Consider the following 27437-nt stretch of genomic DNA (forward strand, 5'->3'; position numbering starts at 1 on the left):
TCCAACTAACAAGCTGCTTTAATATCTTCAAGGATTTTAAAAAAAAGATAAACTGCATTATATGGAATGCTGAGAAATAATCAAATATACATTAAAAGCAATTCTTAACAACTCAGAAATAGAAGTCAAATAGGCCAGCCTCGACAACTATTATCACTCTATATCAAATAAACATAGAATTACACAAAAGTAATGATGTGCCCAATTTCACATTAACAACATGTTTTATTCTAAGAACTCAGATACAGAACTAAATATTTAAGGTACTAAAACTGAGCTGCTATATACTTCATTTTCATAAAGACCTTCTTCCTGTTTTATGTTGCTATTTTTGCAGTCTGATTTCAAACAGGAGTATCTTATTTACACAAAGTTCTAGCCCCCAACGTTCATGTGTATACAAATTATACACTTTAGAAACTATTTTGGACATGAAATTATTTAACAAACATGCCCTACTTGAAAAATGATATCCAAACATTGGGCCCTCACCTCAATTATTCCACCTTGAAATCTTAAGATTAAATAGTGAAAGCACTCTTTGCTGACACCAAATAACGTAAAAATAATTGTGAAAATTAGTTTTCAGTAGCTATATAGAAAAGAGACTGGAAAATTGAACACCAGTGATTCCATCTATCACCTGCTAAACCTCAAAACAAAAATATTTTATAAAGCAGCTGAATACTACCTCAGCATTCTCTAGAAAGTTATTAAAATGGAGAGTTTTGGGGATGTGTGGTATATAGTAGTCTTGATTTACGACCACAATTTGGATAGGAGTAATTGAGCAGTGGTTGTTAAACAAGATGTTTTGCTCAATGATCACAATCCTGGCACACCTGACTACAGTCGTTAAATAAGTGTGTGGGTTGTTAAGCGGAGTCCCAGGTAAGGAGTGCAGGGTGCCTCAGGAGGACAGAAGAAACCCAGAGAGGCTCCAGTCAGGAGCTGAAAATCACCTTTGCCAAAATTCAAGCAAGATTTGCAGCCTGAGTAGAGACACTCATGCACAGCCTGCACTGGATTTTACCCATAAGTCATTCCCCACTTCTTTCCTTGCTACTTTGACGCTCTGTTCCTTGCTTGGATTTTGGCTCCTTCCCGTCTCTGGAGGCTGGCTGAGAGGAGTTCAGCTCCCCTCTGTACATGAAAGGGAACTCTTTCAACAGGGTGTAGGAATGGAGCTGAACTCCATTCAGGATTTTTAGCTCCATTTCTGCATCCTGCTAAAGGGGTTCAGCTTCCCTTGGGAGGCAGCTCTTTCAGACAGCCCCTCAGAAATGAGAATGGCAGCAGCTTGCAAACCTTCCCTGCTGGCTTTCCCACAGATTTTCTAGAAAAGCTGGCACAGAAGATTGCAAATGCCAATCATATGATCGCAAGGCACTTGGCAATAACCTGGTCATAAATGCGAACAGGTTGCCAAGCACCCAGATCAGGATCACATGTCTGCAGGGTGGTGAAGCAATGTTTTCAAATGGCCAGAATTGCTTTATGGGCTGCAAAGCACCTTTCCAAGGACATTGTAATTCCGGACTGTTATTAAATGAAGTTATAAATCAAGGGCAACCTGTAGTGCAATGAACTGAGGAAGCATAGGAAATTCAGGAAGCTTTCTTCGTATTGTTTAGGCCTGGTCATGATTTTCTGGCTGGAACATCAAAGAAGTGGAAGTTATTATTTTCATATTTATTTCATCCACTTTTACTTCTATAGTGAGTCTTGAACCAAGGTTAAATTGTGGTTTATCATAAAACTATGTCTGCAATATAGTTGTTAGATTTTTGGGTTAGAGGCAATGGAAAGAATGCTAGCTAAGAAAATTCTTACTCCTTGTTTTAACAGAAGTAACATTCATTGCTTCATGACGTTTATTCACAAAATTTCCATCTTTTTCTATTTATGTCAGATATCTGCAGCAATAACAATAATCTACAGGAAACATAAGAATAATAAAAGGCAACCTAATGTTCTTGTCCCTCAAAATCAATTTGTAAGATAAATATAGAGGGGTGAAACATTTAATAGTAATTTACCCTTAAATATGAGGATTATTTTGTTCACAGTTCAGTTTTTACAATAAAATAATAAAAATAAGACAGTAGTTGGAATATGTGGAGAACCACCAGGAAACAGCTTTGGAAACACTTCACCTTCTCCTGTGGGATATCTAAATAAAGTTCCATACCTTCCCTAATGTTTTGTTTTATTGAAGTGTTTTTAGCTATGGCCTGGTGGCATTTTGACTCGTTGTCCTTTGCCTATCAACATATAACCTACATAGGCTAAACCAAACAAAAGCTAAGTAATACACAATGGAAAGTCGATGCCATCTTTTCCATTCATAAAATATAGTTAATACCTCTTGTACACAGCAGTTTATTAGCCCAAGTAGCTTTCTCATTTAAGACTCCCCACGTTGATCAGAGATTCCATTCCTCAGCCGGTTATGTCTTTCCACAGAAAGCCGCTGAAGATCCTTCCTAATGTCTGGATAATCTTCTAGATCTTCATATAATGAACGAACAATGTCTAATTCCCTGTAGTTTCCTGGTTTCACTAATGTGCGGACAACTTGCAGACATCTTTCCTTCAGAGTGAATACTATCGAGAGAAGAATGGACTTTTAATGTTTGGCTTAAGATACTCAAAAACTAATGTGAAACAAGCTTAAAGATCAAATATTCTTATTAGCTATCAAAACAAAAGTCATGGCTGTCCATGATAAATTAGTCATTAAAAAAAGAGAAACAGCAACAATTATAGAAACTGCTTGAGAAACAGTATTTATGTACTAGATTTGCAGTGAATTTTCAACAGAGGATTAGTTCTGGAGATAATGTATTACAAATCAAGGCAGTTGTGATTGAGAAAACAGACCGAATAATTGCTAGTTATATGTGAATGATGAATAATTTGTGCATGTTGATGCATTTGTGTCAGTAGAACTTCTTATTAAAGTTGGAAACACAGATCAACAAATTTTAAGATATGCATATGCTGATAGGCAGGTAATAGGTGATATATTGAAAGAACGGATGTTTGTTGAAAGAAACGAAAAGGCTATTTTTAAAAGGGTAGTTATGGCCACTTCGTTATATGGAAGTGAAAGCTGAGTACGTCAGGAGAAAACATAAATGTTGTATGAAGTGGGAATGAGAGGCTTAAGAACTTTATCTAGTAAAACAAGAAAAGATGGAGTAAAAATAAATGCTGAGTGTTTACTGAATCTAAAGTAGCACACTTGGGTGGTATTGTCATGCAGTGAGAATAAATAAAGACTGAACAAAAAATGCATGAAGGAAGAAAGAAAGAGATGAGAGGAAAAGGAAAACTAAGAAGGTGCAGTTGATATTATCCTCAAAATGAGAGACATCAGAAATTCAGAGAATTTCAGTTGTTGCTTTTTTCAGACAAAAAGAAGAGAACCAAACTGCTATTTAGTAATTGCATTGTTTTTCATCATACAATAGACAAAAAAACTATACTGTAATCTTATTTCAGATATTCAGTGCTAACTTTACCTGGCAATGTAATATTGGCGAATATGGGTTGTTCATTTGTATTGCGAGTAGCTACGAACAACTCTGTCTGGTTGACAAGGAGACTATCATCTGACCTGGCATCTCTGAACAACCAAAGATGTTCTAGAAAAGAAAAAAAAATAAAGTATCTGCTAGCAAGTCATACATATATTGAAAAGTCACATATTTTTGTAAATATAAAGCTGGACGGGAATGTAATTTATCGGGTTTAGCAAAGATTAAGATTTATATGGGATGGAAGACAATTACCAGAATAATGAGGATTGTAAGAACTAGAGTGACACACAAATAACTATGCAGATACAGTTAATATTTGTGAGTGTGTTTTGAGTTACCCTTGACTAGACAAACCCCAAATTTCTTGGCAGTGTTTTCAGAATGGCTTGTGCTTGCCTTCTTCACAGGCTGTGATTCATTTGGCAGCTAATCTGGCCAAATATCTATTAGTATCCTGGTTTGTTTCTTTAATTTCCTAGTTCTTTCCATTTTTAATAAAATACTACATGCGATTTCTGTTTTTTACTCCGTTTCAGTTATTATTTCTACCGGTTTTGATGCTGCAAGTAGTCCTGGCAATGTTTATATTTACACTGAAATATAAGAAGACACCCACCCATCCGCATTTGTAGGGTTTTCCTGTTTACCCAGTGCAGGAACAACCACCCTTTCTGGGGCTCAGAAATGTATGCTGGCATTCTCAATTTGCCCTGGCAACTACAAATGAAGGTCTGCATTTGTATAGTTTTCCTGACTTTTTTTTAAGGTACAATTGAGGGGAGCTCTACCAGCTTCTCTCCTAATTGAAGAAACATCATCTACTCAAAAGCAGAGCTAAGGAGGGGAGAAGTGGCATTTTCTTCACAACGCAGGCGGGAAAGATTTTAAAAAAAAAAAAAGGGGGGGGAGAATCCATACAAGTCAGGGCTGTAGCAATCACTGTCAAGACATGTTCAGTATCATTGCAAAAGCCACTTTTTCTAAGCTTTTCAGCAGAGACAACGCATTGTCCCCAGTCCCCACCCCGCGCATTTATGTGCAGCTGAAGTCACCGAAAGGCCAGCTTGTTCAAAGGCTAACCCTGCAGACCTCATGACTTCAGCGGCACCCCACGGCTTCTTGCAAAACCCGTCGCCTCCTGTGCAGAGAATCGGACATCTCCGTCTTTTTAGCTGCCTCTCGGGGACTCCGGGAAGTGGAAGGATTTCCCTAATAAACATTTGCAACATTAGCCCCCTTTTTGCAAAGACATTAACAACCCGACAGCGGAAAGGCTGCGATCCGCACGTCGCGCCGCGTCCGTTAAGCCGACCGCAAAGCGCTAAACACCCTCCGCAAACTACCCACCCAGGTAGCTGTACATCCGGCGGCCGGTGCCCGGCTTCAGGGTGGGATAGGGGCGCGGCTTCCCGTCGAAGTCCAGCCAGACGGGTCTCACCAAGCGGGGGGTGCGGTTGCAGAAAATAACTTGGCTAGGCTCCCGGTTGTTTACCGAGCACAGACGCCGAGCAGCGTCTTCCCGTTCTCGCTCCTCCTCCTCCTCCTCCCCAGGTTTCTGCGGCATCCTGAGCGCCTCCGGTCCCGGTACCTCCCGCAACCCAAACCGGGGAAGACTTACGCGCACGGACGGCAGCGCACGCAAGCAGCCATTATTTTGCGGAGAAACAACCCCCCGCCGTTCCACGCATGCGCACCACCGGCAGCCATTGTTTTGCGGAAATCGCGTGCCTTAGACGTGAGGGCCCGTAAACGCTTGCGCAGTTCGGATGTTTTGGAGGGACGTGTGGTAGGCTCATGTTCGCTTTTGAGGGAACAGCGTATGGCTGTTTTGCAACAATTGCTTGAAAGATACATTATAATACTATTGTAAAATGGTTCCTGGTAGGAGAATATCATTTTGGTTGAGATTTGAATTAATAAACTGGGAATCAACTATCAGAAACGGTTTTTTTTTTAAAATCCCAGAACTTGTTATTGACCATCTGGTTAGTTCCAAAAAGTATTTTAGGTAAAGGTAAAGGTTCCCCTCGCACATGTGTTAGTCGTTCCCAACTCTAGGGGGCAGTGCTCATATCTGTTTCAAAGCCAAAGAGCCAGCACTGTCCGAACGAACACCTCTGTGGTCATGTGGTCGGCATGACTAAACACATGGAATGTTGTTACCTTTCCACTAAAGGTGGTTCCTATTTTTTCTACTTGCATTTTTACATGCTTTCGAACTGTTAGGTTGGCGGCAGAAATTGGGACATGTAACGGGAGCTCACTCTGTTACGCAGCGCTAGGGATTCGAACTACCGACCTTCTGATTGACAAGCTAAGCATCTTAGCCACCCTAAAAAGTATTTTAAATCACATATTTTAAACTGCTCTGAAAATTTACTGGTGCCTATTACTATATTCTCCTTCGATGAAAATAAATTCTTTACCTTGTTCGCATCTTCAAATTTTTAAAATCCACCTCACAAGTAGTATTTTCCAGATGAGTTACAAAAGTGCCTAAAACATTTTTGACAATTCATAATAGATTAATCTTGCTGCCAGATACAGAGAGACATTTGACTGCGTCAAATGACGCTTAATTCCAATATACAAAAATGAGAATGTGAGCACAGAGGTAATAAAAGACAATGGAATCTTCATCTACCGGTATATCCCAACACCCGAATTGTTTGCACCTATTACTTATATCACAATTGTCTAGTTATCCACATATTTTTTTGGGGGGAAAGTACTCTTTCCACTCTGGGATCAAAATATCCTCCAACAACCACATGGTATCCACTGTCTAGGTTGTATGGCAAAGTAAAAATGGTACTGTATTCCCCTTCCCCTCTTCAAATAAAGTCAAAGCCATAATATAAGCAACTGAAGTGAGGGGCTTCAAAAGTAGCCTTCAGTACAGAATATGCTTTTTCATGTAAAGAGCTAATTGCAGAAGAAAACTAGTGCCAACTTCTGTGCTGTCACTGTTGCAACTTTGAGAATCCCATTCCCACATGAAAAATCTGTTGGGCCAGAAGTAAATTCAACCTCTTTCTCTTCAGCCATCTTTCCCTTCTTTTATACCATGCACTGTCACTGTCCTTGCTAATAGTTAAAACATATACATTTCTTAATACTGCATGGATTGTGTGATATAAAATTATGATTGTGAATTGGCCAAATAATGACATAGTGTTTTAAAATTGGTTAATAGTGATCGCAACAGGAATATGCAGCTTTAAATACAATACAATAGTAGAGTTGGAAGGGACCTTGGAGGTCTTCTAGTCCAACCCCCTGCCTAGGCAGGAAACCCTATACCGTTTCAGACAAATGGCTATCCAACATCATGTTAAAGACTTCCAGTGTTGGGGCATTCACAACTTCTGGAGGCAAGCTGTTCCACTGATTAATTGTTCTCACTGTCAGGAAATTTCTCCTCAGTTCTAAGTTGCTTCTCTCCTTGATTAGTTTCCACCCATTGCTTCTTGTTCTGTCCTCAGGTGCTTTGGAGAATAGTTTGACTCCCTCTTCTTTGTGGTAACCCCTGAGATATTGGAACACTGCTATCATTTCTCCCCTAGTCCTTCTTTCTCTTAAGCTAAACATACCCAGTTCCTGCAACCGTTCTTCATGTTTTAGTCTCCAGTCCCCTAATCATCTTTGTTGCTCTCCTCTGCACTCTTTCTAGAGTCTCCACATCTTTTTTACATCGTGGCGACCAGAACTGAATGCAGTATTCCAAGTGTGGCCTTACCAAGGCATTATAAAGTGGTATTAACACTTCACGTGATCTTGATTCTATCCCTCTGTTGATGCAGCCTAGAACTGTGTTGGCTTTTTTGGCAGCTGCTGCACACTGCTGGCTCATATTTAAATGGTTGTCCACTAGGACTCCAAGATCCCTTTCACAGTTACTACTACTGAGCAAGGTATCACCTATACTGTACCTGTGCATTCCATTTTTGTTGCCTAAATGTAGAACCTTACTCTTTTCACCATTGAATTTCATTTTATTAGATAGTGCCCAATGTTCAAGTTTGTCAAGATCCTTCTGTATCTTAAGCCTATCTTCTGGAGTGTTGGCTATTCCTGCCAGCTTGGTATCATCTGCAAATTTGATGAGTTCCCCATTTATTCCCTCATCCAAATCATTGATGAAGATGTTGAAGAGTACTGGGCCTAAAACAGAGCCTTGGGGTACTCCACTGCATACTTCCCTCCATGTAGATGCAGTTCCATTGAGAACTACACGTTGAGTGCGGTTGGTCAGTCAGTTACGAATCCATCTGGTGGTGATGCTGTCTAACCCACATTCTTCTACTTTATCTAGTAGTAGGTTATGGTCTACCTTATCAAAAGCCTTACTGAAGTCCAAGTAAACTATATCGACAGCATTCCTCTGGTCCACTAATTTTGTCACATTATCAAAGAATGCAATAAGATTAGTCTGGCATGATCTGTTTTTGACAAATCCATGTTGGCTTTTGGCTATTACTTTGTTTGCTTCTAGGTGTTCGCAAATTCGTTGCTTGATTATTTTTTCCAGAATCTTTCCTGGTATTGAGGTTAGGCTGATAGGTCTGTAGTTTCCTGGATCTAATTTTTTCCCTTTTTTGAAGATGGGAACCACATCAGCTCTTTTCCAGTCCTCTGGTAGTTCCCCGGTGTTCCAGGATCTCTGAAAGATATAATTCAGTGGTTTTGAGATCTCGTCTGCTAGTTCCTTCAGAACCCTGGGGTGTAATCCATCCGGTTCTGGTGATTTGAACTCGTCTAGGGTAGACAGGTGCTCACTTACCATTTTCTTCCCTATTTCAATTTGTGTTCCTAATCTGATTTTTGTGGTGCTGCTTCTGATAGGTTGGACTGTTTTATCCCTTTGTGTAAAGATAGATGCAAAACATGAGTTAAATAGTTCTGCTTTCTCCCTGTTGCTTGTCACCTTCTTGCCATTTTCTCCTAGCAATGGACCAATTGTTTCCTTAACCTTTTTCTTGTTTTTAACATGTTGGAAGAAGCTTTTTTTTTGTTAATTTTTACTTTTGTGGCAAGCCTTTCTTCATTGTGAGCCTTAGCTTTCCTCACTTCATCTTTACAGGCTCGGGCTATTTGCTGATATTCTGCCTTAGTTATGTCCCCCTCCTTCCACTTTTTATACTTACCTTTTTTTGTCTTTCAGTTTGTTAGATAGTTCTTTATGCAGCCATGCTGGTTTCTTTTGGGAGCTGTTATTTTTCTTCTTCATTGGTATTGTGCTAGACTGGGCTTTTGTAAATTTCCCAAGCTTCTTGAGTTGTTTTCCCCTTGAGGATTCTCATCCATGGAATTTTTCCCAAGCTCTCTCTAAGCTTATTGAAATTAGCTTTCTTAAAGTCCAAGACTCTAGTTTGACTTTGTTCTACTACTTGTGTTTGCATAATGTTGAATTCCAATATTGCATGGTCACTTGCCCCCAGGGTTCCTATGGCTTCAACACCTTCTATCATTTCCTCTCTGTTAGTGAGAATTAAGTCCAATATGGCTGATCCCCTTGTTCCCTTCTCTACTTTTTGGAAAACAAAGTTGTCTGCTAGGTTTGTTAGGAACCTGTTGGATCTTCCACTTGGTGCAGAGTTTGTTTCCCAGTTGATGTCAGGGTAGTTAAAATCTCCCATTACTATTGTGGTGTGCTTCCTACATACCTTAGTTAGCTGACTAGCAAAAAGTTCATCTACTTCCTCTGCTTGGTTGGGTGGCCTGTAGTATAGACCTATGGCAATGTCATTTCCCCCACAACCTTTAATATTGACCCAAATGCATTCAAGATAGTTCTCATCATTGTTATGATAGAGGAGGGAGAGCTATTTCTCCTGCCTTGAACTCCTGGAGGAAAGGTAGGATATAAGTCCATTTGTTTTTTTAAAAATCAACAATTCATTTCTTTCCAAAGAAAAATGATCATGGGGCTGAGGAGAACTGAACAAAATAAGGGAGTTTTCAATGTCTTTTTCTTCCAAGCTGTGAGTTCTTGAAACATTTTTATAATTCAAGAACGTTCTTAAACATTCTGAAAATTTAACATCAAGGAAGTGAGTTGAATCAGTTTACTTTCAGAAATGTTTAACTTAAGCCACATCAAAAGAAAAATCTCATTCCTTTTACAATTTTGAAATAACCATTTACAAGGAAATTCTTTACCTTGCTTACGCAGACAGAAGCCTGTTTTACAACACCAAAGCTTGTATAATATTAAGAGCCACCTTTCTTTGTTGAGTATGAAGCATACTACTTCATACGAAAATGCATTCAAGGTAACTTTTTAGTATGTGCTTGTGACATTGGAATCCCAGATTCAAGTCACTTTTAGCTATGGAAGCTCCCTGAGTGCAATGGAGCAGCTCCACTGACTCCACTGAGTGCAATGGAGCAGCGCCACTGACTGCCAGCCCAGACTACTTTAAGGTTGTTCTTGAGGGGGCAAAATAAAAGGGATATAAATCTAATAAATATCTAAATATCCAGCAAAACTCAAGATATAAGCACATAGGAGATGGCTTCCGGTCCCCGAAGGCGACGGATGTGCGCATCCGCTGCTCGTCTTTTCGGTGGGCTCCCATTGGGAGCACAGGGGGCCTTGGAGGGGCTCCCTGCCGCAGGGCGGCTTGTTGGGACCCCCTGGATTGGCGGCAGCCACGGGTGTGTGTGTGTCCAGCTTCGCCCCAGGAGCCGGGAAGCGTGGGGGGTGCGGGGCGGTGCTGTCATGTCACCGCGCGTCTTCGCTGAGCGGAGCCTGGAAGGAAACAATCAATTGAAGGCTACAGCTGAAGTGCGGTGAGGTGGGAGGTCTCCCCAAATCTCTTGCTAATTTATCCAATTGATGAACAGCACTCTTTTTAAAGCTTTGTTTCAATCTCTGGAAGAGTTAAGATTGGAGGGGGGGGGTTTCCACCCCCCTCAGAAAAGCGGCTTTCGTAATATCTCCCTCTCGGAGGAGAGAGAGAGAGAGTTAAAAACTTACTTTCACTTCCCTTAAGCAATGGGAGAATGACTTTTTACTACAATTGCGAGAGAAAGGATGGCTAAGTTGATTTTCTTTAAACTATTTATGGGAACTTTTGACTTGTTGTTTTCTGACCTCCTGTGAAGGCTGAGCCAAGATGGCCAACTTCCTCCTTCTTCCTTGCTTTTACGAATGAGATTCCTCTCTTGGAAGATTTTCTGGCTTTGAACTATTTTCCACCCCAGAGACCTCCAGGAGCCTCTTCTACCATGTATTTCCCTTGGATTTGGAATATTTGATTCAACTATTTGGCTTGGAGCTGCACAGGAAGATTAACATTCTCTTCTGGGCTTGCCTGCCTTGCGATCTCTCCCGGTTGTGCTTTTCCTCAGATGCCATTTTTTTGCACAGACTTATAACTATCTCTGAGTTTTCATGATGGGCCCTAAAAAATTACCGCCTGGTAAGGCATCTTCGGCCCCGACATCCTCTATGTCCAGCCCGATCACTCAACAGACACAATTGGTGTCATTTTTACAACCTAAAGCTCCTGAAGAGAGTCCAAAGGATTTATCTGTTCACCAAATGCTTCAAACTCTTTTAGAGGGACAGGACGAATTGAAAAAACAACTGACAGATTTAAATGATCAGCTCAGAGAAACGCAACAACAAGCTACACAAAATAAACAGAGAATAGGTGTACTGGAGGAGGGCGCAGTTGGGATGAGGGTGGAGGTTAAGACAATTCAGAAGGGGAATATAGAATTTGAAAGCCATATGATAAAGATGGAATTTGAAAGGATGTCTTTTTTCCTTAGATTTCAAAATTTGCCAGAAACAGAGAATGAAGATCTCAAGGATGACCACAATTTTAGCAGAATATATTAAAAGAGATAAACAGCAGCTGTGGTGGGATATTGACCTGATTTACAGGATCAACTCAGCATACGTTAGAACACACAATGTTCCAAGGGAAGTTCATGTTAAATTTCTTAGAAAGACCACAAGAGATGAGGTCTTAGGAGCTCAAAGGGTGGGACCACTAAAATACAAAGACAAAGAAGTAACCATTCTTAAACAGATTCCAAAGAAAGTAAGAGATAAGAGGAAGAAATATTCCTCTTTAGCAAAGAAATTATATAATAAAGGAGTCTGGTTTAGATGGTTATTGCCAGAAGGTATGCTGATTTTCTGGGAGGGCAGCAGAATTAGAATTAATACAGTTGTGGAGGCAGAGGCTTTCATTAAAAAACACAATGCTCTCCTAGACGAAACAGGGGACAGTACACAAGATATGAAGGAGGGAGGGGCTGAGGCTCTGCCAGAAGACAGGGGGGAGGATCCAACACTGAGAAGACTCAGGTCACAAAAATGAATTGAAACATTATTGCAATTGTTGTTATAATGTAATTCTTGGAAGTGATACAAAAAATGATTGAATATACTGATGATCTAATGTAAAATCAAAAACTGCCAATGTTTATTCAAATGTTGATGTTTTTCTATTTCTCTTTGTAAAAGTTGCGAGAACTGGGGGGGATTACCTTCCCCCGCATGATGAAGCTGTCAAAATTTTCTATACCTTTTTTTTACCCTTTTTCCTTTAAAAAATTTGTAAAAACCAATAAAAATTTTTCAAAAAAAGAAGATATAAGCACATATTAGCTCTTGGGACTTAGCTCTTACATGTGCAGTTAGATCCTAAAAGTATTTTCTTTGCTACCTGCCTCTAATAAAGTGAAAGACATGTTTCTTCTCTTCTTTCTATAGAATTGCCAGATGTCTTTATCGTATTCAAAACTAAGAATATCCCTTAATGAATTTGGTCAAAGGATTAGGTTTAAAGTTATATGTATCAAGCAATTGAGGTATCACTAATTAAAAAGGGCCCAATCACATCTAGTTTCAAAATCCTTCACTTACAAAACAGATCTTTAATTACATAAGTTCTTCATTTATAAAAGGTTGGTTTATAATGGGGCAGAGCAAGAATCAAAATTGATTCTACGTTTGCTTTTCTCAAAAATGCTTCATTAGAACATATTTATTATTCAAGTATTTATTTAATATTTAAGAGACTGAATATACCTGCTTTAAACTCTTAGTTATAAGTTAAAAGGAACGAATATAATTGTAAATATGAATAACAGTTTCTGATTTTCTCTGAATTATGTTGTTAAATATGAACAAGTATACCTAAATAACCTGCCTTACAAGAAACTGCTTGGGTTGTTTGATATGTATGAAAATAAACACCAGGAAAATGAAGGACAGATAATCCTGGTAAAAACTTTATTATATAAAAGAAAAAAAAATATGTTAGAAGTTAGTGAATATCAACAACTAACATGAGAAGAAAAGAAAGCTTTGCAAGAGTATGGAATAACAAACTGATGGTGGGATGTATATTTATTGTATAGATCTTGTTAGTTTGGATCATGTTTGAGAATTATTACAAATTATTGTCAATTCAGCTACTAAGCACATTCTTTAGCTATTATTTTCTGGTTAAAGTTAACTTATTATAAATATTCTCATGTATCCCGCAAGCTCCAATCAACAATACATATAAAGTTTATTATTGCATTTTTCGCCTGAAATCTGAATTAAAACAATGACAAAGGAGAATATAAAGACGCATACAACACCTTCTCAGTTAGAACTACAACAAGCATATGACAGTAAACAAGATTTAATTCTTACATTTAGACAGCAGATAAGGAAACAACATTAGTGAGATCCCAGAGTGTAATTCAGAGCTTATAAAAGTTAGTAAAACTGTACTAACATTGTTGTCCATATTTTGGACAATAAAGTTTGTAAAACTGTCCTAACTTTGTTGCCCTTATTTTGGATGACAAACAAAATAAAATGGAGGCAATTCTCCAGTGGCAAAATATTATATACTCTCTTACCTAAAGAAACTCTAAACTGAATAATATTAAAGAAAACAATCCTCTAACACTATATTTTGAAGTATCTCTTCTGAAACTCCTATTAATCTTTTCACCAAATTGGGTAGCTTGCCTTATGAATATGAAAGCATTTGCACTTTTGCACAGTAACTGTCATTTTCAGGCTGATAGTAAAGCTGCAAGCTTTATCAACTTACTACATTTTTCTATTTAATTGCCTCCAAGAGCTTCAAGTTGGATTTGGCATAGTATGTTTACTCAGTAGTTCATTTTGCTGAACCCACTTAATTTGGAAACACTAGCCAATTTGAAATCTCAAGTAAAACTATTGGATTATGGAAGAGTGTTACGTCTGTCTAAAACGTTACCAATATGATTTTCTCTGCTCAATTATTTCTGAGGTGCGTTTCAGGAGATATACAGCAGCACAGAGGCCTCCAACATTCACCCAGATTGTGTGAGACTTTTGCCACAGGTGCCCCATTTTTGACAATGCCTGAAATACAAAACAAAGGTTTTTTTTAAAAAAAAAGATTAGCAAATCTACTTCACTTGGTAAATAAATGCCTAAAAGCAAAGACTTATTGCAACCCTGAGCTGAAATTTCCATTAATTTCAATCACCAAATAGATATATAACAGGAAAGCAGTTAAAAGGTTAAAAACCCTGCTTGTTTCTTTTAGGAACCTAATTTTGAGGAACATTTTCAAAATATAGAATTATACAGATTACAATTTTCTAAGGAAAAAAGGGAGTGGGGAATGGAGAAAGAATGGAATAAGCATTCTTTGAAGGTGCCTTTTAGTATATAAGCAAAGATACTCATTAGAGGATAACCTGCATAAAATTATGTTATTCTTTTCATCTATACAGCCTACTAGTACTCTTTTGTTAACCAAGTTAGTAATATCAGATTTACAGTTATTAACTTATATCTTAACTTGGCTAATGCATACTGAAGAAAGAAATGAGAAGAATTCTAATTAAACAAATATAATTGGAGGTGTCTTTTAAGTTCCCCTTGAAAAATTTATCCAGTTTACAGTTCCTCACATATAAGCTGCAATTGGGCAAATAAATGTGACCTCTTATTTACCTTTACTAATGTAGAATTGGGCTTGTTCCAGAATGTGGGATTAGACAGACACCAAAAATTACTGCAATACAGCAATAACATTTAAGTTTATATACTTCACCATAGTGCTTTACAGCACTCACTGGGCAGTTTACAATGTAAACATTATTTGCATATTGCCTGCAACAATTTGGGTCTTCACTTTATCAATCTTGGAAGGATGGAAGGCTTGAGTCAACCCTGAATCCTATCAGGATCTAACTCCAGACTGGGGGAGAATTTGCCTGCAATACTGCACTTAACCACTGTCCACCAGGACTAACCTATGCCCTTTGTATGCTCTACCATGTTCTGTGGAAGGATTGCTTTGAAGATAACATACTGCTACGATAGGCTAGCAATCCATGCCTACCTTGGCAAAGCATTTCCTATCTTCAGTCAACAGCACAGCTCTCCCAGTCTTGGGTCTACAAATTCGGGCCATCTCCATAAGGCTAGAGGGATAGAGATTCCAATTCTTCTTCTTGGATCCCATCCTACAGTGAAATTGATTATCAGTAGAAAGTGAGTAACTTTAGAAGTATTTGGATTTTTAATTTTGTCTCCCTATTAATAGCTATCCAGCAATGATAAGTCATGAATAATATAACAATTTAAATTAGACTGAGAAACTGTAAGAAGCCAGAAAGCTGTACTATTTCTCCAGTTTTTATTCACTTAAGCTAATTATGATATAAATAGCCACTTTAATGCTATTACATATTTTTACAGTAATGGGCTACACTTCCAATTATTTTTAATCATGTACAACCAGAACTACCAAATCAAGAACTACATACCTTGATGTTTTGAAAATCATAAATCTGAGTTTAAGATTGTGTGTAATAAATTATCTATTATTCACATTAGAAGCTTTTTGCATTTAGACCCATACAAAGTTCTACATACGTTTTTTGTGAGCTGGATTTATGACCTTGGATATTATGATTGTTGTTAAACTGTATTTTTTAATCCTCATTGCTCAGTCACACAAATTGTTAAAATAAATAAATAAATTTCCCTGCATCTTACCAATTTCTATCCATCTATTGTGTCCTTTCCAAGGACCTGGAAATAGGCAGATGCTGAGGTTTAATAGTGTCAAGGGATCTTTGCAGGGTGTAACCCTGTCAACAGCTGTTGCAATTGACTTTAAATGTTGAATTTGTCAATGGCAATGTGTTTGAGTATTGCTGCAGTTGTTTTGGGATTGGACCAATGATGCCTGTTCCTATTGGTACTACCTTTGCTTTCTTTTGCCAGAGTTGTACTGTTTCTATTGGCAGGTACTTGCATTTGTTATTTTTTCCAGTTTTTTCTCTTCTATTGTCTCCACATACTCGAAGTCCACTATTTAGACTTTTTTATCCCCAATTATTAATAATAATAGTCACTTCTTAGCTCAAAGGGGAATAAGGTATAACTACATAAAGAGAATTATTTCTATAAATTGCACATACTTTGCCTAATTACTAAACTACTGATTAGTTGATGACATTCAGAAGTATTTCTGATACACAAGTCCATACAATGGACAGTAATTTTTTGCTCCAAAAGCTATTTTTGAATCTCACAATAATGATGAGGGATCAACATATTTCTTATCAATAGGGCAGGGGAAGAAACTAAAGAAAGATAAAATATATTTTGATAGTAATTCACTGATCAGTAATCTCCCCACCCATGAAGAAGGAACAGAACCATCCCAACGTATGGATCTTTACCTTTTTCCAAATGGAAGATCTGTTATAATGACATCCACAGAGCCAGTTTTCAGGGGGAGATTGCAGCTATCCCATTGGATGCTATCTATGGGTAGTCCTGTAGAAGTGCTGTTATAAATTAAAAATTCCCATCAGCAGTAAATTATTTCAAGGAGAAAGAATTGCTTAGACCCACATATTCACAATTATGAACTGATAAATACTTTCTATTATTTGGATGTTTAAAAAAACAAAGATGAGATTATGCTATTTTTTTATTCTTAATCCTTACCTTTCTTTACTTTCAGTTTGCTTCAGTAAAGAGGAGATATTACTTGCTGTTTTCTTCACTGCCTGTGAATGGTTATCCCCAGCAATATGAAAACAATTTGGCCAGACAGTAACCCCCTGTGAATGAGAAATATAGTGAACTTGGTAATTTCTTTACTGTGTACATAAGAATCTGCCCATAATTAAGACATAGACATTCACTCACTCACTCACATTCAATATAAACCGAACTGGTTAGATTTCTTGAGATCAAGATTAAGAGTTTCTTCTGTATGTTCCAGACCTTTTGGTTATATAGTATCACCCTTAAGTAAGAATGGCAATTTGGGCTGGAATGTCTATTGCTAAGTAAAGTATTTTAAAGCGGGATGTCATGTGACAGCATTGCTTAGCGGTGGCAAACCCTAGTTGCCATTGTTAATTAAATCCCACTGGTGTTAATTAAGCACTCACTCTACTCCAAACCACTCTTGGCTTGGTCCCTCCCATCCTTGAGCCTTGGTAATATAACAGACTGCTTTCTCTTCAACTCCCCACACTGGCCTTGTCTCTCCATCTTTTCCCTATTGACTGTCTTATAGGCTGGAGCCTTTGGTGGGCCTGCTGTTCCTGGTGGACCTGTTGTCTTGTGCTTGGTAGCCTTGCCAGTCTTGCCATCCCTAGCTGAATCTTTCCCATCTTTTGTGAGGCTGCTACTGGCTACACCATGCTTTCTTCCCGAGACTGCACTCACCCTTTTAAGTTATATATCCAAAGCTCAGATAAAACCCAAGCTATGCAAACTACCCCCTATCAGTAGGTTTTAAATGGCTATATGCCCCTCCCGATTTCATAATAAGCATATTTCAGAACAGTCACTGCTTTGCCAACATACCAGAGTACCTCTGCATGCTGATACGATTAATATGGTGTAGTAATATCAACTTCAATACCAGAAACTGAAGTTGCCAATGGATATACATATCTACTCAGAAATAACAAAGACCCAATATGCTTGAGGACAGGGAAGCATGGAGAGAGCAGTACCTCTATTGGTATAGCACCTGTCCCACACATGGGATCAATTATTACATCGGCTGGCTGAGGATTACACAATCTAAACAAAACCAGGATAAAAAGAAACAGGGTATATTATTAAGACACAAAGGAAACTCTAACTGACCACATCATGGAGTGTGTGACGAGCAAAAAAATAAAACAACAAAGCAGCGAACAAAAGATGATAGCAAAAAGCTAACAAACATTGAGCTAACAAAACGCTAACAAATATTTTAAAAATTAATATTAGTTTTTTCATTCCTCTCTTCCCCCATATCAATAGTTGATACCATCAAGAACATTTACGTACAATACCATCCTGCAAGTGGGCAATTTGGAGAAAGGGCCTTCCAAATGACCTTAAGAATAATTGCATTCAATAGCTTTCTAGCCTTTTAACTTAGGGAATGCAATCATTCTCATGATCATTCAGAAGACTTCCAAGTCATATAAAAAAGCAATAAGCTTTTTTTGTATGAAGTTTATTTTTTAAATGAAGCAAAACAAAGCAAAAGCAATAACAAAAGAGAACTGCAGTAAACATCTGGTAGAATAGTTTTAAATATCATGATGAATAGTATAGTAAAACATATACATACCAGGTTAGAAGGTATGGCATACTGCAGTTTAGGGTAATACACATATGATTTTTAATTGACTGATTGATTGACTATATGATTTTGGTCAAAATTTGAAACAAATGTTCACACATACCTCAGCATTCCATACGCAAGAGTGGAACGAAGAGTTGTGGGCCCAAAATGTGTAATATTTCTTCTATGAAGACTCTCTTCTGTTAATGCAATCCCTACAATCACTTCATTATTGTGGATATTGAGAAGAACCTTGATTAAGTAGATTAATATTTGATAGTTAATAATAATAGTAATAATAATAACAACGACCCCAATTGAGCCTGGAATTACCGTTGTAATTCAAGCCAGTAGTTAAGCAGTTCACGTGATTGTGCCCAATTGCATGACCTTTTCTGTAGAGATTGTTATGTGAACATCATGGTTAAGTGAATCTATTACCCATAAAGGGGTTTTTTTGGGGGCTGGGAAAAGTAAATGCCAGTTTCCATGAAAAATCATTGTAAATCATGGTCATGTGACTGCAGGATGGTGCAAAAGGCTGAACATGTGGGCCAACTGCTGGGCAAACAAAATGCAATTATATGATGGGGAGTGAACAGGACCGGCAGTCAGAAACTCAAATCTGGGTTGTAGTCCATTGTAACTTTGAACAGTCACTAAGCGATCAGTTGTAAGGTGAAGACTATATGGATTGTGTTTTAAACCATTCTTCCCACTGAACATATAAGAGGAGACTTTCAAAGAATGAATGTTACCTCTACATCGAAATTGGTCATATCTGCTTTCCATTGAAAGTAGTCTTGTACAGCTCCTCCAAAATCTCTTGCTGCTTCATCTGATTTAAAGTTGTGGTTATCACCAGCTCTATTGCAAGTTACCCGGAACTTGAGTATTTCAGCTTCCATTTCTTGTTTCTTACCATCACCTGATTCCTCTCTCTTGTCACCATTAGATGTTGTCTCTTCTCTGGGTTCAGACTTCTCGTTGTCATCTGATAGTACTATTTCATCAGCATTTTCTGGGTCTGGGACTTCAGCAGATTTCAAATCATTTTGCACAGGTTTTTGCAATTCTTCATTTCCTTCTTGATTCTTGTTCTTATCTACCTTCTCCTTCTTTGCATGACTCTGATGGGTGCCCTTATTTCTTCTAGTTTTTCTTTTCTTAAGACTTGTGTTTAACTTCCATACTTCCAAAGAGTTGGTCCAAGGGAGATCCTTAACCAAATCTTCTAAATCCTTTAAAGCTTCTTCCTGTAACAATTCAATAAAAGTTTGGAGACAAACACATTGCATGTTTTCCATATTTCAGAAAATGAATTCATTTTTGGAAAGCAATGCATGGCCTGCTAATATCTTCTGGAATGTTCTCCAAATAACGTTTAGCCGTTACCTACAGGTAATCCCCTGGATACGAGGGTTCCTTTAGCGAATTTTCACCAAATTTATTTAGAAAGGGTACTTATATTAGAAATTCAAAACTGTAATAAAAAACAGGCCTCTGTAGCCATGTGACTTGGATTCAGGCACTGCTGCAGCGGCCGCCATTTTTAACTCTGTGTTTTGCCTGGGCCTTTCGGGATTATGATGCAATTTCCTGAACTTGTTTGTCCCTGGTCACATGGCCAAACTAGATCTGGTGATTTTTGCAGCCAGCCCAGCAACGAGTTTTTGGTTTTTTTGTGCTGTGTAGGATCTCCCTGTGCTGGCTGGGCTTGAGAACCTGGGCGCTGGAACTGCTTTGTAAACATTTTAAAATATTATTTTTTGTTACTCTACAGTACGGTACTGTTTGTAAGCACTTTGGGAATTGCTGTGCTTCTTTTTAAGTACTGTACTTTGCAAATTACAGTATTTTGTTTGTAAGTACAGTTCTTTGGAAAGATAAAGTTTGTTTGCATTTGTTTTGGAACTGCTTGTAGAAATGCTTGTGTTGATCAGGGCAGTTTTTAAAAAGAGGTTTTAAATCTAAATTGCCTCCAGAAGTTGTGGGTGCCCCATCACTGGAGACTTTTAAGAAGAGACTGGATAGGTATTTATCAGAAATACTCTTGTGAGAGCAGTGGGTTAGACCAGATGACCTCAAGGTCCAGGCTGAGCGGAAAGTAAGTCAGAACTTCATTTATTTAATGAGCCATTTGATTCAATTAATGAATTTGATTTTAAAGATTTATAAAATTGAGTCTGATTCATTTGATGAATTTTTTGACTTATGCACCTAACGGGCAGCCTCCATTAGGTTTGCACCTCAAGGACTATCTGTATTAGGGGCAGAGTCTTTGTAATTGGATGCAAAGAATACAGGCTGCCTCTCTGAGGAAGACCATGTTAAGTAATTTCAAATAATTCTTAAAATATGAGTTAAATTGCATTGTTTGGAGTCTTTAATTTTAGCTTTGTGTCTGACTTTTTTCAGTTTCAGATGGTTATTCTTCTCATTTTTATGCTTTTTCTTTATATATTATTTTGATTTTGTGCACTAAGTACCATTGATTTTTCAGCTTTTAGAGGATGAGCTATATTTTAAAGAAGAGGCTATATTCTGCAGTTCAGATCAATGCCCTTTAAGTCTTCATTTTTATAAAATCAACAGTTTTGAAAAACAACTGCCTAAGTTGTTTATTTTTCTCTTCCCCCTCTACTTGCACAGTATTTATTAAACTAAAAGCTGAGAAATAGAAATAAGATTTGGTGAATTTCAGAAGCTTTGGAGAATGATAAAGTATCAACACCACCCCCATATAAGAGAATAAATAAATATTCTCAAACCCTAATAATAACTGAACTACTTCTGTAATTTAAAATTTGAATTTGCTTAGCATTATGGAATAAAAAATAACTTACCTTAGTTTCTTTGAACTGATAATCTTTGAATTCTTGAACGACGACAAATAAATTATCAACTGATCTTAACTGGTGAACCTAGATGAAATTAGATTTTTATCTTACATGACAGATATGTATAGTACACTGTACAATTTTAGTTTTTAGTTTCACAAGCATACAAACTAAAACTGCTGCATTCCATAGTATTTTTTTTAATGAAAGGTTCTATTTAAAAAGTAGAACATAAATCTACCAAATATATTGAAAAATACTAGGTAGAATAGATGCATTGCAACCTTATAAAATTTGGTACAATGCGTTTAATACAATGTATTAAACTATATCAATACCAGCTTGCCTAGTTTCAAAAATGTTTGGATCAGTAAAGGAAAGTCATGGGGATTGGTGGAGATTACCCTTGATAGCAGTGTGATTGCCTGTGAAGGCCATTGGCTGAGAAATTAATGGGCTTCCTCGTGCAGTTGGTTGGCTGCTATGAGGACAGACTGTTGGACTATATGGATTGGTGGTCTGATCCACCTTGTGTTTATAGTCTGTGTTCTTAATCCACTCACTGAGATTTGCAGCTTTCCAACAAATAGCTTTTACAACAAATTATGATAAAACATATGGTTTAGTAAAGAGTATGAATCAAGTCCCAGCATGTGGATTCAAGATCATCCAATATAATCAATGAAATATTATAGAATATCTTGTCTGCTAGGCTATAAATCTGAAATTTATAGCCATCAGGAATATGTACATGTGGGTAACCTCAAGGAATACTGCAGCCTCAGACCAATATTCAAATAGCAAATTGCAGAAATAATAAAATTTTCAAACCTTTGGAAGACTTATAGCTGGAATGTCAAAGTAGATCTTCCCACGGCCCTTGCTAATCCTAGATGTTGATCCTAATTTTTCTTGTACTTCATCTGCTGCAGTCAGCTCAAATCCAGTTGGTATAGTAGCTCCAATAGTAATCACAATATCTTCAGGATTCTTCAGGTCTTCTTTATTCTCATCAATTGGTGTACTTGCGTCACTGAGGTCCACTTCAGATAACACATCGGCAGCATTTGCAACTTCAGACATTCTGTCAGTTCTGGTAGCTTTTAAAGACCTTCCAGAAAGAAAATACAAATAAATAAGGAAACATAAAATAACAATTAAAATAATTGCTACAGATTTTGAAAACAGAATAGGAGTAAAATCCAAAGTAATAAAAGTGCTCCACCTCAAGGCACTAGATGTAAGTAGAATGGCCAAATACTATGAAATTTTAGACACCCAAAGAACTAAAAACTAATCAGGAATTAAGAGATCAGGGAGTGATTATAAACTGGTGGCCATATCTCCAACTACAATCGAGAGATTAAAAAGGTCCAGAGGAATTTGTAATTGATATAGAACCAAAGCAATTAGACCAACTGCTGTTAGGTACGGAAGAGAAATTAATATCGAGGACATACAATTCTTTACTAAATTTTGACATGGCAGAGGAAATAGTAAAAGGACCAATGAAAGCCTGGGCTAAAAATATTAGTCACAATATTCAGCTGGAAGATTGGGAAAGAATTTGGAATAAAAATAAAAATTACACAATAACAAAATCTGTCACGTATAAAGAAAACCAATACAAAATGTTTTATCACTGGTATTTAGCCCCCATGAGATTGGCAAAAATGTATCCAAACTTAAATCCAAACTGTTGGAAATGTAAGCAGGTACAGGGTATCTTCTTTCATGCATGGTAGTTATGCCCAATGGCTAAAAAATATTGGACTAAAATACAAAAATGGTTACAGGAAATTACAAACACCCAAATAGAGCTCAAAGCAGCATTGTTCCTTCTGGGGATTATTAAGGGACAGTATACAAGAGTATACTTAAATATTAAATATTTAATTTTGCACATAATCACTGCAGCAAGAATAGCACTCACACAATGTTGGAAAAGTGACACCATGCCGACAGATAGTTTGATAATCCAAAATATCTTTGATTGTGCAGAGATGGATAAACTCACATTGGAGTTAAGGGAAAAGGAAGGCTCAGAATATTATACAGTTTGGGAAAACTGGTATCAATGGATAAATAATAGGAACATGAAATGTATGGCTTAGAAACATAAATGTATAGATATAGGAATAATTAGGAATGCATAAAAATGTATTTGAATAACAAATGGTTATGCTAGTACTGTCAACAAGGATTGTAATTTATACAAAATTATTTTTAAAGGTATTTGTATTTTAATGTTTCAAATTTTCAATAAAGGTTTAAAAAAAAAAAAGAAGTGCTTATATTTCTACCCATGTAAAATAATGTGCTTATTAACACATAGCATATCTAGATGGTGAGGTGAACTTTCAGAAGGGGGAGAAAACAAATGAAGTGAAAAACAGATATATGTCTGTGAAGAGAAAAAGAGAAGGTGCTAATAAACCTAAATGAAGATGGACTGATTTTATGGAGCTGATGCTATTAAGTATAGGGAGTTCTCAACTTATGACCATTCATTCAGTGACTTCCGAAATTAGGAAGGTGCTGAAAAAATGGACTTGTGACCCATGCCCAAAGTGATAGCTGTTGCAGAAAAGAATTGATTTCCAGTAAATGTTAAAGGAATAAATTCTATATATAAAAGTGTGCCTTTGCCCACATTGTTATTTTAAAAAATGAGAATCTGGTATTTCAGAAGAAAGATAAAATCTGGATGCAACAGGAGTGGGTTAGTTATGTTCTAAAGGGAAATTAGGGCTAGGAGTGGAGTTCAAACATGGACTAAGTATAAAAGCATGACTATACAAAAGAAGCATCCAGTGGTGCTTCTGTCATACTATTTAAAAAAAAACATTGAAGATCCAACTGCAAATCCCAAAGGTGCTTTTTCAAGAGACAACTGGATTTTCTGGTTCTTTGAAAATGTTTCACTTCTCATCCAAGAAACTTCTTCTGTTCTGAGCGTGAAAAATCTTCAAAGAAAAAACAAAGTCCAGTTGTCTCTTGAAAAAGCATCTTTGGGATAACCATGATCTGGATGACTGAGAATCTTCATAGACATCCAACTGCAAAGCAGGCATATGAAAAAATTGGGTGGCTACAGATGAAAGATCAAGGAAGGCCAGATGGAGGAAACTGACAAATTCCTCAGAGAGCCATTGTTTTAAAAAAAGGTGAAACAAAGGTTATTAGGGACTAGAGGGTAAAACATATGAAGAACGATTGCAGGAACTGGGCATGGCTAGTCTAGTGAAGAGAAGGACCAGGGGAGACATGATAGCAGTGTTCCAATATTTGAAGGGCTGCCACAGAGAGGAAGGGGTCAAGCTATTTTCCAAAGCACCTGAAGGCCAGACTAATGGATGGAAACTGAACAAGGAGAGATTCAACCTGGAAATAAGGATAAATTTTCTGACAGTGAGAGCAAACAACCAATGGAACAGCTTTGCCTTCAGAAGTTGTGGGAGCTTCATCACTGGAAGCTTTCAAGAAGAGACTGGACTGCCACCTGTCAGAAATAGTGTAGTAGTGTCTCCTACCTAAACAGGGGTTGGACAAATGACCTACAAGGTTCCCTTCCTGCTATTTATTCTCTTACTCTCTTACTCTATTCTCTTTTACTCTATTCCATTTCATCCTATTCCTATTTATCAGTCTGCAAGGGCAGGGAGATACAAGGATTAAAGACATTGATCTGTAATATTCATTTTCTTAACTATCCTTATTTCTTTGATTCGCCATTTCTTATCCCTGTTCTGGACTTGGAATCAAGGGTTTACCCCAACCGGCAATTCCGTGATTGGCACGTACCTCGGTAAGCTGATCGGCCTGCTTTGGGTTCTTCAGCCAAATTTAAAGAACACAAACACACACCCCAACACTACACGTGGGTTGCTTTGGAAAAGAAAAGGAAGCTCTCCCTCCTCACCCAGTCTGCCCGCTGCCCTCGTCCCCTGTATAACGCGAGTAGCTGCGACGGAGCGGGAAGAATGAATAGCAGCCACGCCGGGCGACGCCGAGGCCTGTGCGCGGCGCCCTCCTCAGCTTTCAATATCCCCTTTCACCCCTCGCGCCTCTGGCACGAGGAATCCCCAAACTCTCTTCCGGAAAAAGGTGCTGAGCGGTGCACGGAGGCTTCCGGGCGAAAGAGTCCCCGAGACGAACGGACGTTGACTGGCGGAGAGAGCGCGAGCGCCGCTTAGCGGGAGGTTCTACTCCATGATTGGACTCCATGACTCCCCGCCTGTGTTGCCATAGCATCCCGGTGCGAGGATTTCACAAGGGGAGGGGGAGTGCCCCCCTTTTGCAGCTGGGCTTGGTTCCTTGCTGCGGACCTAAAGGAGGACTGGGCTGTTTCCTTAGGTTGCAGCTGCATCAGCATCCGCGCTATTTTTATTAGGGCGTTGGCTCCTTTTGCAAGGAAACCTAGTGGCGGTTTTAAAAGAAAATTAAGAACGTTTTCTTAAATGGAAGCAAGAAATGTCATAAAATGGGACAAATGCTTAACAAATGTTTCACTTAGCAATATAAATGTTGGGCTCAATTGTGGTCGTAACTGGAGGACTATGTGCAGAATGAGTGGATTATGTAGCTCCCTGCTGCCCTCTAAGGTCTGATTCCCATAATACACTGAACCACAAACTGAAGGCTATTTCAAGCTAGCGTTTACCTGAAAGTTGCTGAGGTGTTTCTCAACCTCAACAACTTTTAAGATGACACAGAGGCACCAGATAAAATCTGAGTGTCTATACAAAATTTATTTTTTTTCTTCTTCTTTAAATTGTCTATAAATTCTACTTGACTATAATTGTTCCAACTGTGTTGCTTGAAAACATACGGAATAGGCCTTCATCCTGCAGTAGATAAGACTATGGGTAAAATGATGATGATGAATTGTACTTTACATACAGATCTATTGGTTTAAGACTGAAGTTTACATTCCAGTTAGAATGGGATGGGAGCATGTGAAATTACTATGGAATTTATTCAGCAGGACGGGTGCAGGAAGTTAGCAAAACCCCTCTCCTAGAAAAATGAAATATCCTAGGAAATATTGAAAAGGTAGAATATTATATTTCCCTGGATCAGAAATAGAGAAACATGTTTTAGGCAGGAAATAGACTTACTCTTAATAGCCCCACTTTCCTTAATGGCCCATTAAAATGCTGGAGCCAGACTATTCTACATAACAAAGAGTTCTCCCCTTCAGCTCCAGAGTGATGGGATTAAGGCATGATAGTATTAGCCCTTTACTCCACCCACCACATGGCACTTGGAAACTCAAACTTGGACTCAAAACAAAGCCTAGAGAGTTGCACCTGCATGGCCCCATGGGAGTCTGACAACCAATCAGAATGCATTTCTTACACAGGAACAGGAAACAGAGAGGTGGGGCTGAACAGAGAGTATAAAGTCAGGAACTTTCAGCCTTCTTTCTTCTCTTCTTCACACAACGTTGAAGCATGTGATCACCTTTTCTGTTCAGGACTCAAGCCATGTGATCCTGTCACCATTAAATCATCACTTAGATCAGGTGAATGAAGGCACACTCAGGCTTCAGAGTAACAAACAGCTCTTTATTATCACAAGTCAACTATGTACAATTTGAATTCTGTCCAGAAGAGTTCCCAATCTTTTAAATAATTGCGTCTTATTTGCAGCCATTACCAATATGTCGTCAAAATAGGGGACGACTCCTGGAATCCCTTGCAAAAGCCATTCCATGATGCTTTGGAACAGTCCAGGGGCGATGCTAACTCCAAATTGGAGGCAGGTGCATTTGAATGTACCCCTGTGCATCATGATGGCTTGGGCCTCCGCCATGGCACCATCTATAGGCAACTGCTGGTATGCCTGCGCCATATCTAATTTTGCGAAAACTTTTGCAGGGCCTAATGAGTGCAGTAAATGCTGTACAATGGGTACAGGATAAGTGCTTTGTTGCAAAGCTTTGTTTATTGTGCACTTGTAATCCGCGCAGATGCGGACAGACCCATCAGGCTTGACAGGTGTCACTATAGGGGTCTCCCAGCGTGCGTGATCTACTGGCTCTAGGAATCCCTGGCCAATCAATTTGTCTAGTTTCAAATCAATTTTAGGGCGGAGAGCGAAAGGTACTCTCCTGGGTTTTAGCCTGATGGGGGCTACATTGGGGCCCAAGTTAAAAGATATTGGAGTCCGCTCATACTTACCTAGATGGTGCCAAAGATGACCTCAAACACCTTAAGGAATTCCTCAGTGCTGTTGTCCCGTATGGCGCTGATTCCGGTCCCTTCTAGGCACAGGGCTTCAAACCAGTCAAGCCCCAGGAGGCTCTGCAGGTCTCCGTTGACTACCATCACTGGTAGCTGACCACAGAATGTCTTGAACCCCACTCAGAAGGTGTCCTGCCCATGATGGGGACTTGATTCCCCATGTAGTCGCAAAGGCGGATGTCTGGA

At 38.4% G+C, this 27437-nt stretch overlaps 2 protein-coding genes across 3 annotated transcripts; both read right to left on the reverse strand.

Moving 5' to 3' along the window:
• VHL (von Hippel-Lindau tumor suppressor) lies at positions 1-5255 on the reverse strand. Its single transcript, XM_081934185.1, has 3 exons — positions 4893-5255; positions 3528-3650; positions 1-2607 (listed from the first exon to the last, which is right to left on the reverse strand). The coding sequence occupies exons 1-3, from the start codon at positions 5107-5109 to the stop codon at positions 2408-2410; spliced, it is 540 nt and encodes a 179-aa protein (XP_081790311.1). The 5' UTR covers positions 5110-5255; the 3' UTR covers positions 1-2407.
• Positions 5256-12778: 7523 nt separating this feature from the next.
• THUMPD3 (THUMP domain 3 tRNA guanosine methyltransferase) lies at positions 12779-25150 on the reverse strand. 2 transcript variants are annotated; one of them, XM_081934689.1, is made up of 10 exons: positions 24926-25150; positions 21835-22114; positions 21010-21087; positions 18922-19419; positions 18285-18415; positions 17559-17628; positions 16534-16649; positions 16263-16370; positions 14912-15035; positions 12779-13920 (listed from the first exon to the last, which is right to left on the reverse strand). In XM_081934689.1, exons 2-10 carry the CDS (start codon positions 22084-22086, stop codon positions 13789-13791), a joined length of 1509 nt encoding a protein of 502 aa, XP_081790815.1. In that variant the 5' UTR covers positions 22087-22114; positions 24926-25150; the 3' UTR covers positions 12779-13788. The 2 variants fall into 2 exon arrangements, with proteins under 2 accessions (XP_081790815.1, XP_081790814.1); XM_081934688.1 differs by having other exon boundaries at positions 24808-25150.
• Positions 25151-27437: the final 2287 nt, after the last annotated feature.

The sequence above is a fragment of the Natrix helvetica genome (genome assembly GCF_964273705.1).
Source record: "Natrix helvetica genome assembly, chromosome: 1".
Lineage (NCBI taxonomy): Eukaryota > Metazoa > Chordata > Lepidosauria > Squamata > Natricidae > Natrix > Natrix helvetica.

Excerpts from the sequence above, each read along its gene's own strand:
- VHL (XM_081934185.1), bottom strand. The coding sequence starts at position 5,109 with ATGCCGCAGAAACCTGGGGAGGAGGAGGAGGAGGAGCGAGAACGGGAA. Across the intron at positions 3,651-4,892 it reads CCGGATGTACAGCTACCTGG|AACATCTTTGGTTGTTCAGA; the intron begins GTGGGTAGTTTG and ends TTTCTTTTCTAG. Across the intron at positions 2,608-3,527 it reads CGCCAATATTACATTGCCAG|TATTCACTCTGAAGGAAAGA; the intron begins GTAAAGTTAGCA and ends TTCTCTCGATAG.
- THUMPD3 (XM_081934689.1), bottom strand. The coding sequence starts at position 22,086 with ATGTCTGAAGTTGCAAATGCTGCCGATGTGTTATCTGAAGTGGACCTC. Across the intron at positions 18,416-18,921 it reads TGACCAATTTCGATGTAGAG|GTTCTTCTCAATATCCACAA; the intron begins GTAACATTCATT and ends TACTTAATCAAG. Across the intron at positions 15,036-16,262 it reads GATCTTCCATTTGGAAAAAG|GATGGGATCCAAGAAGAAGA; the intron begins GTAAAGATCCAT and ends ATTTCACTGTAG.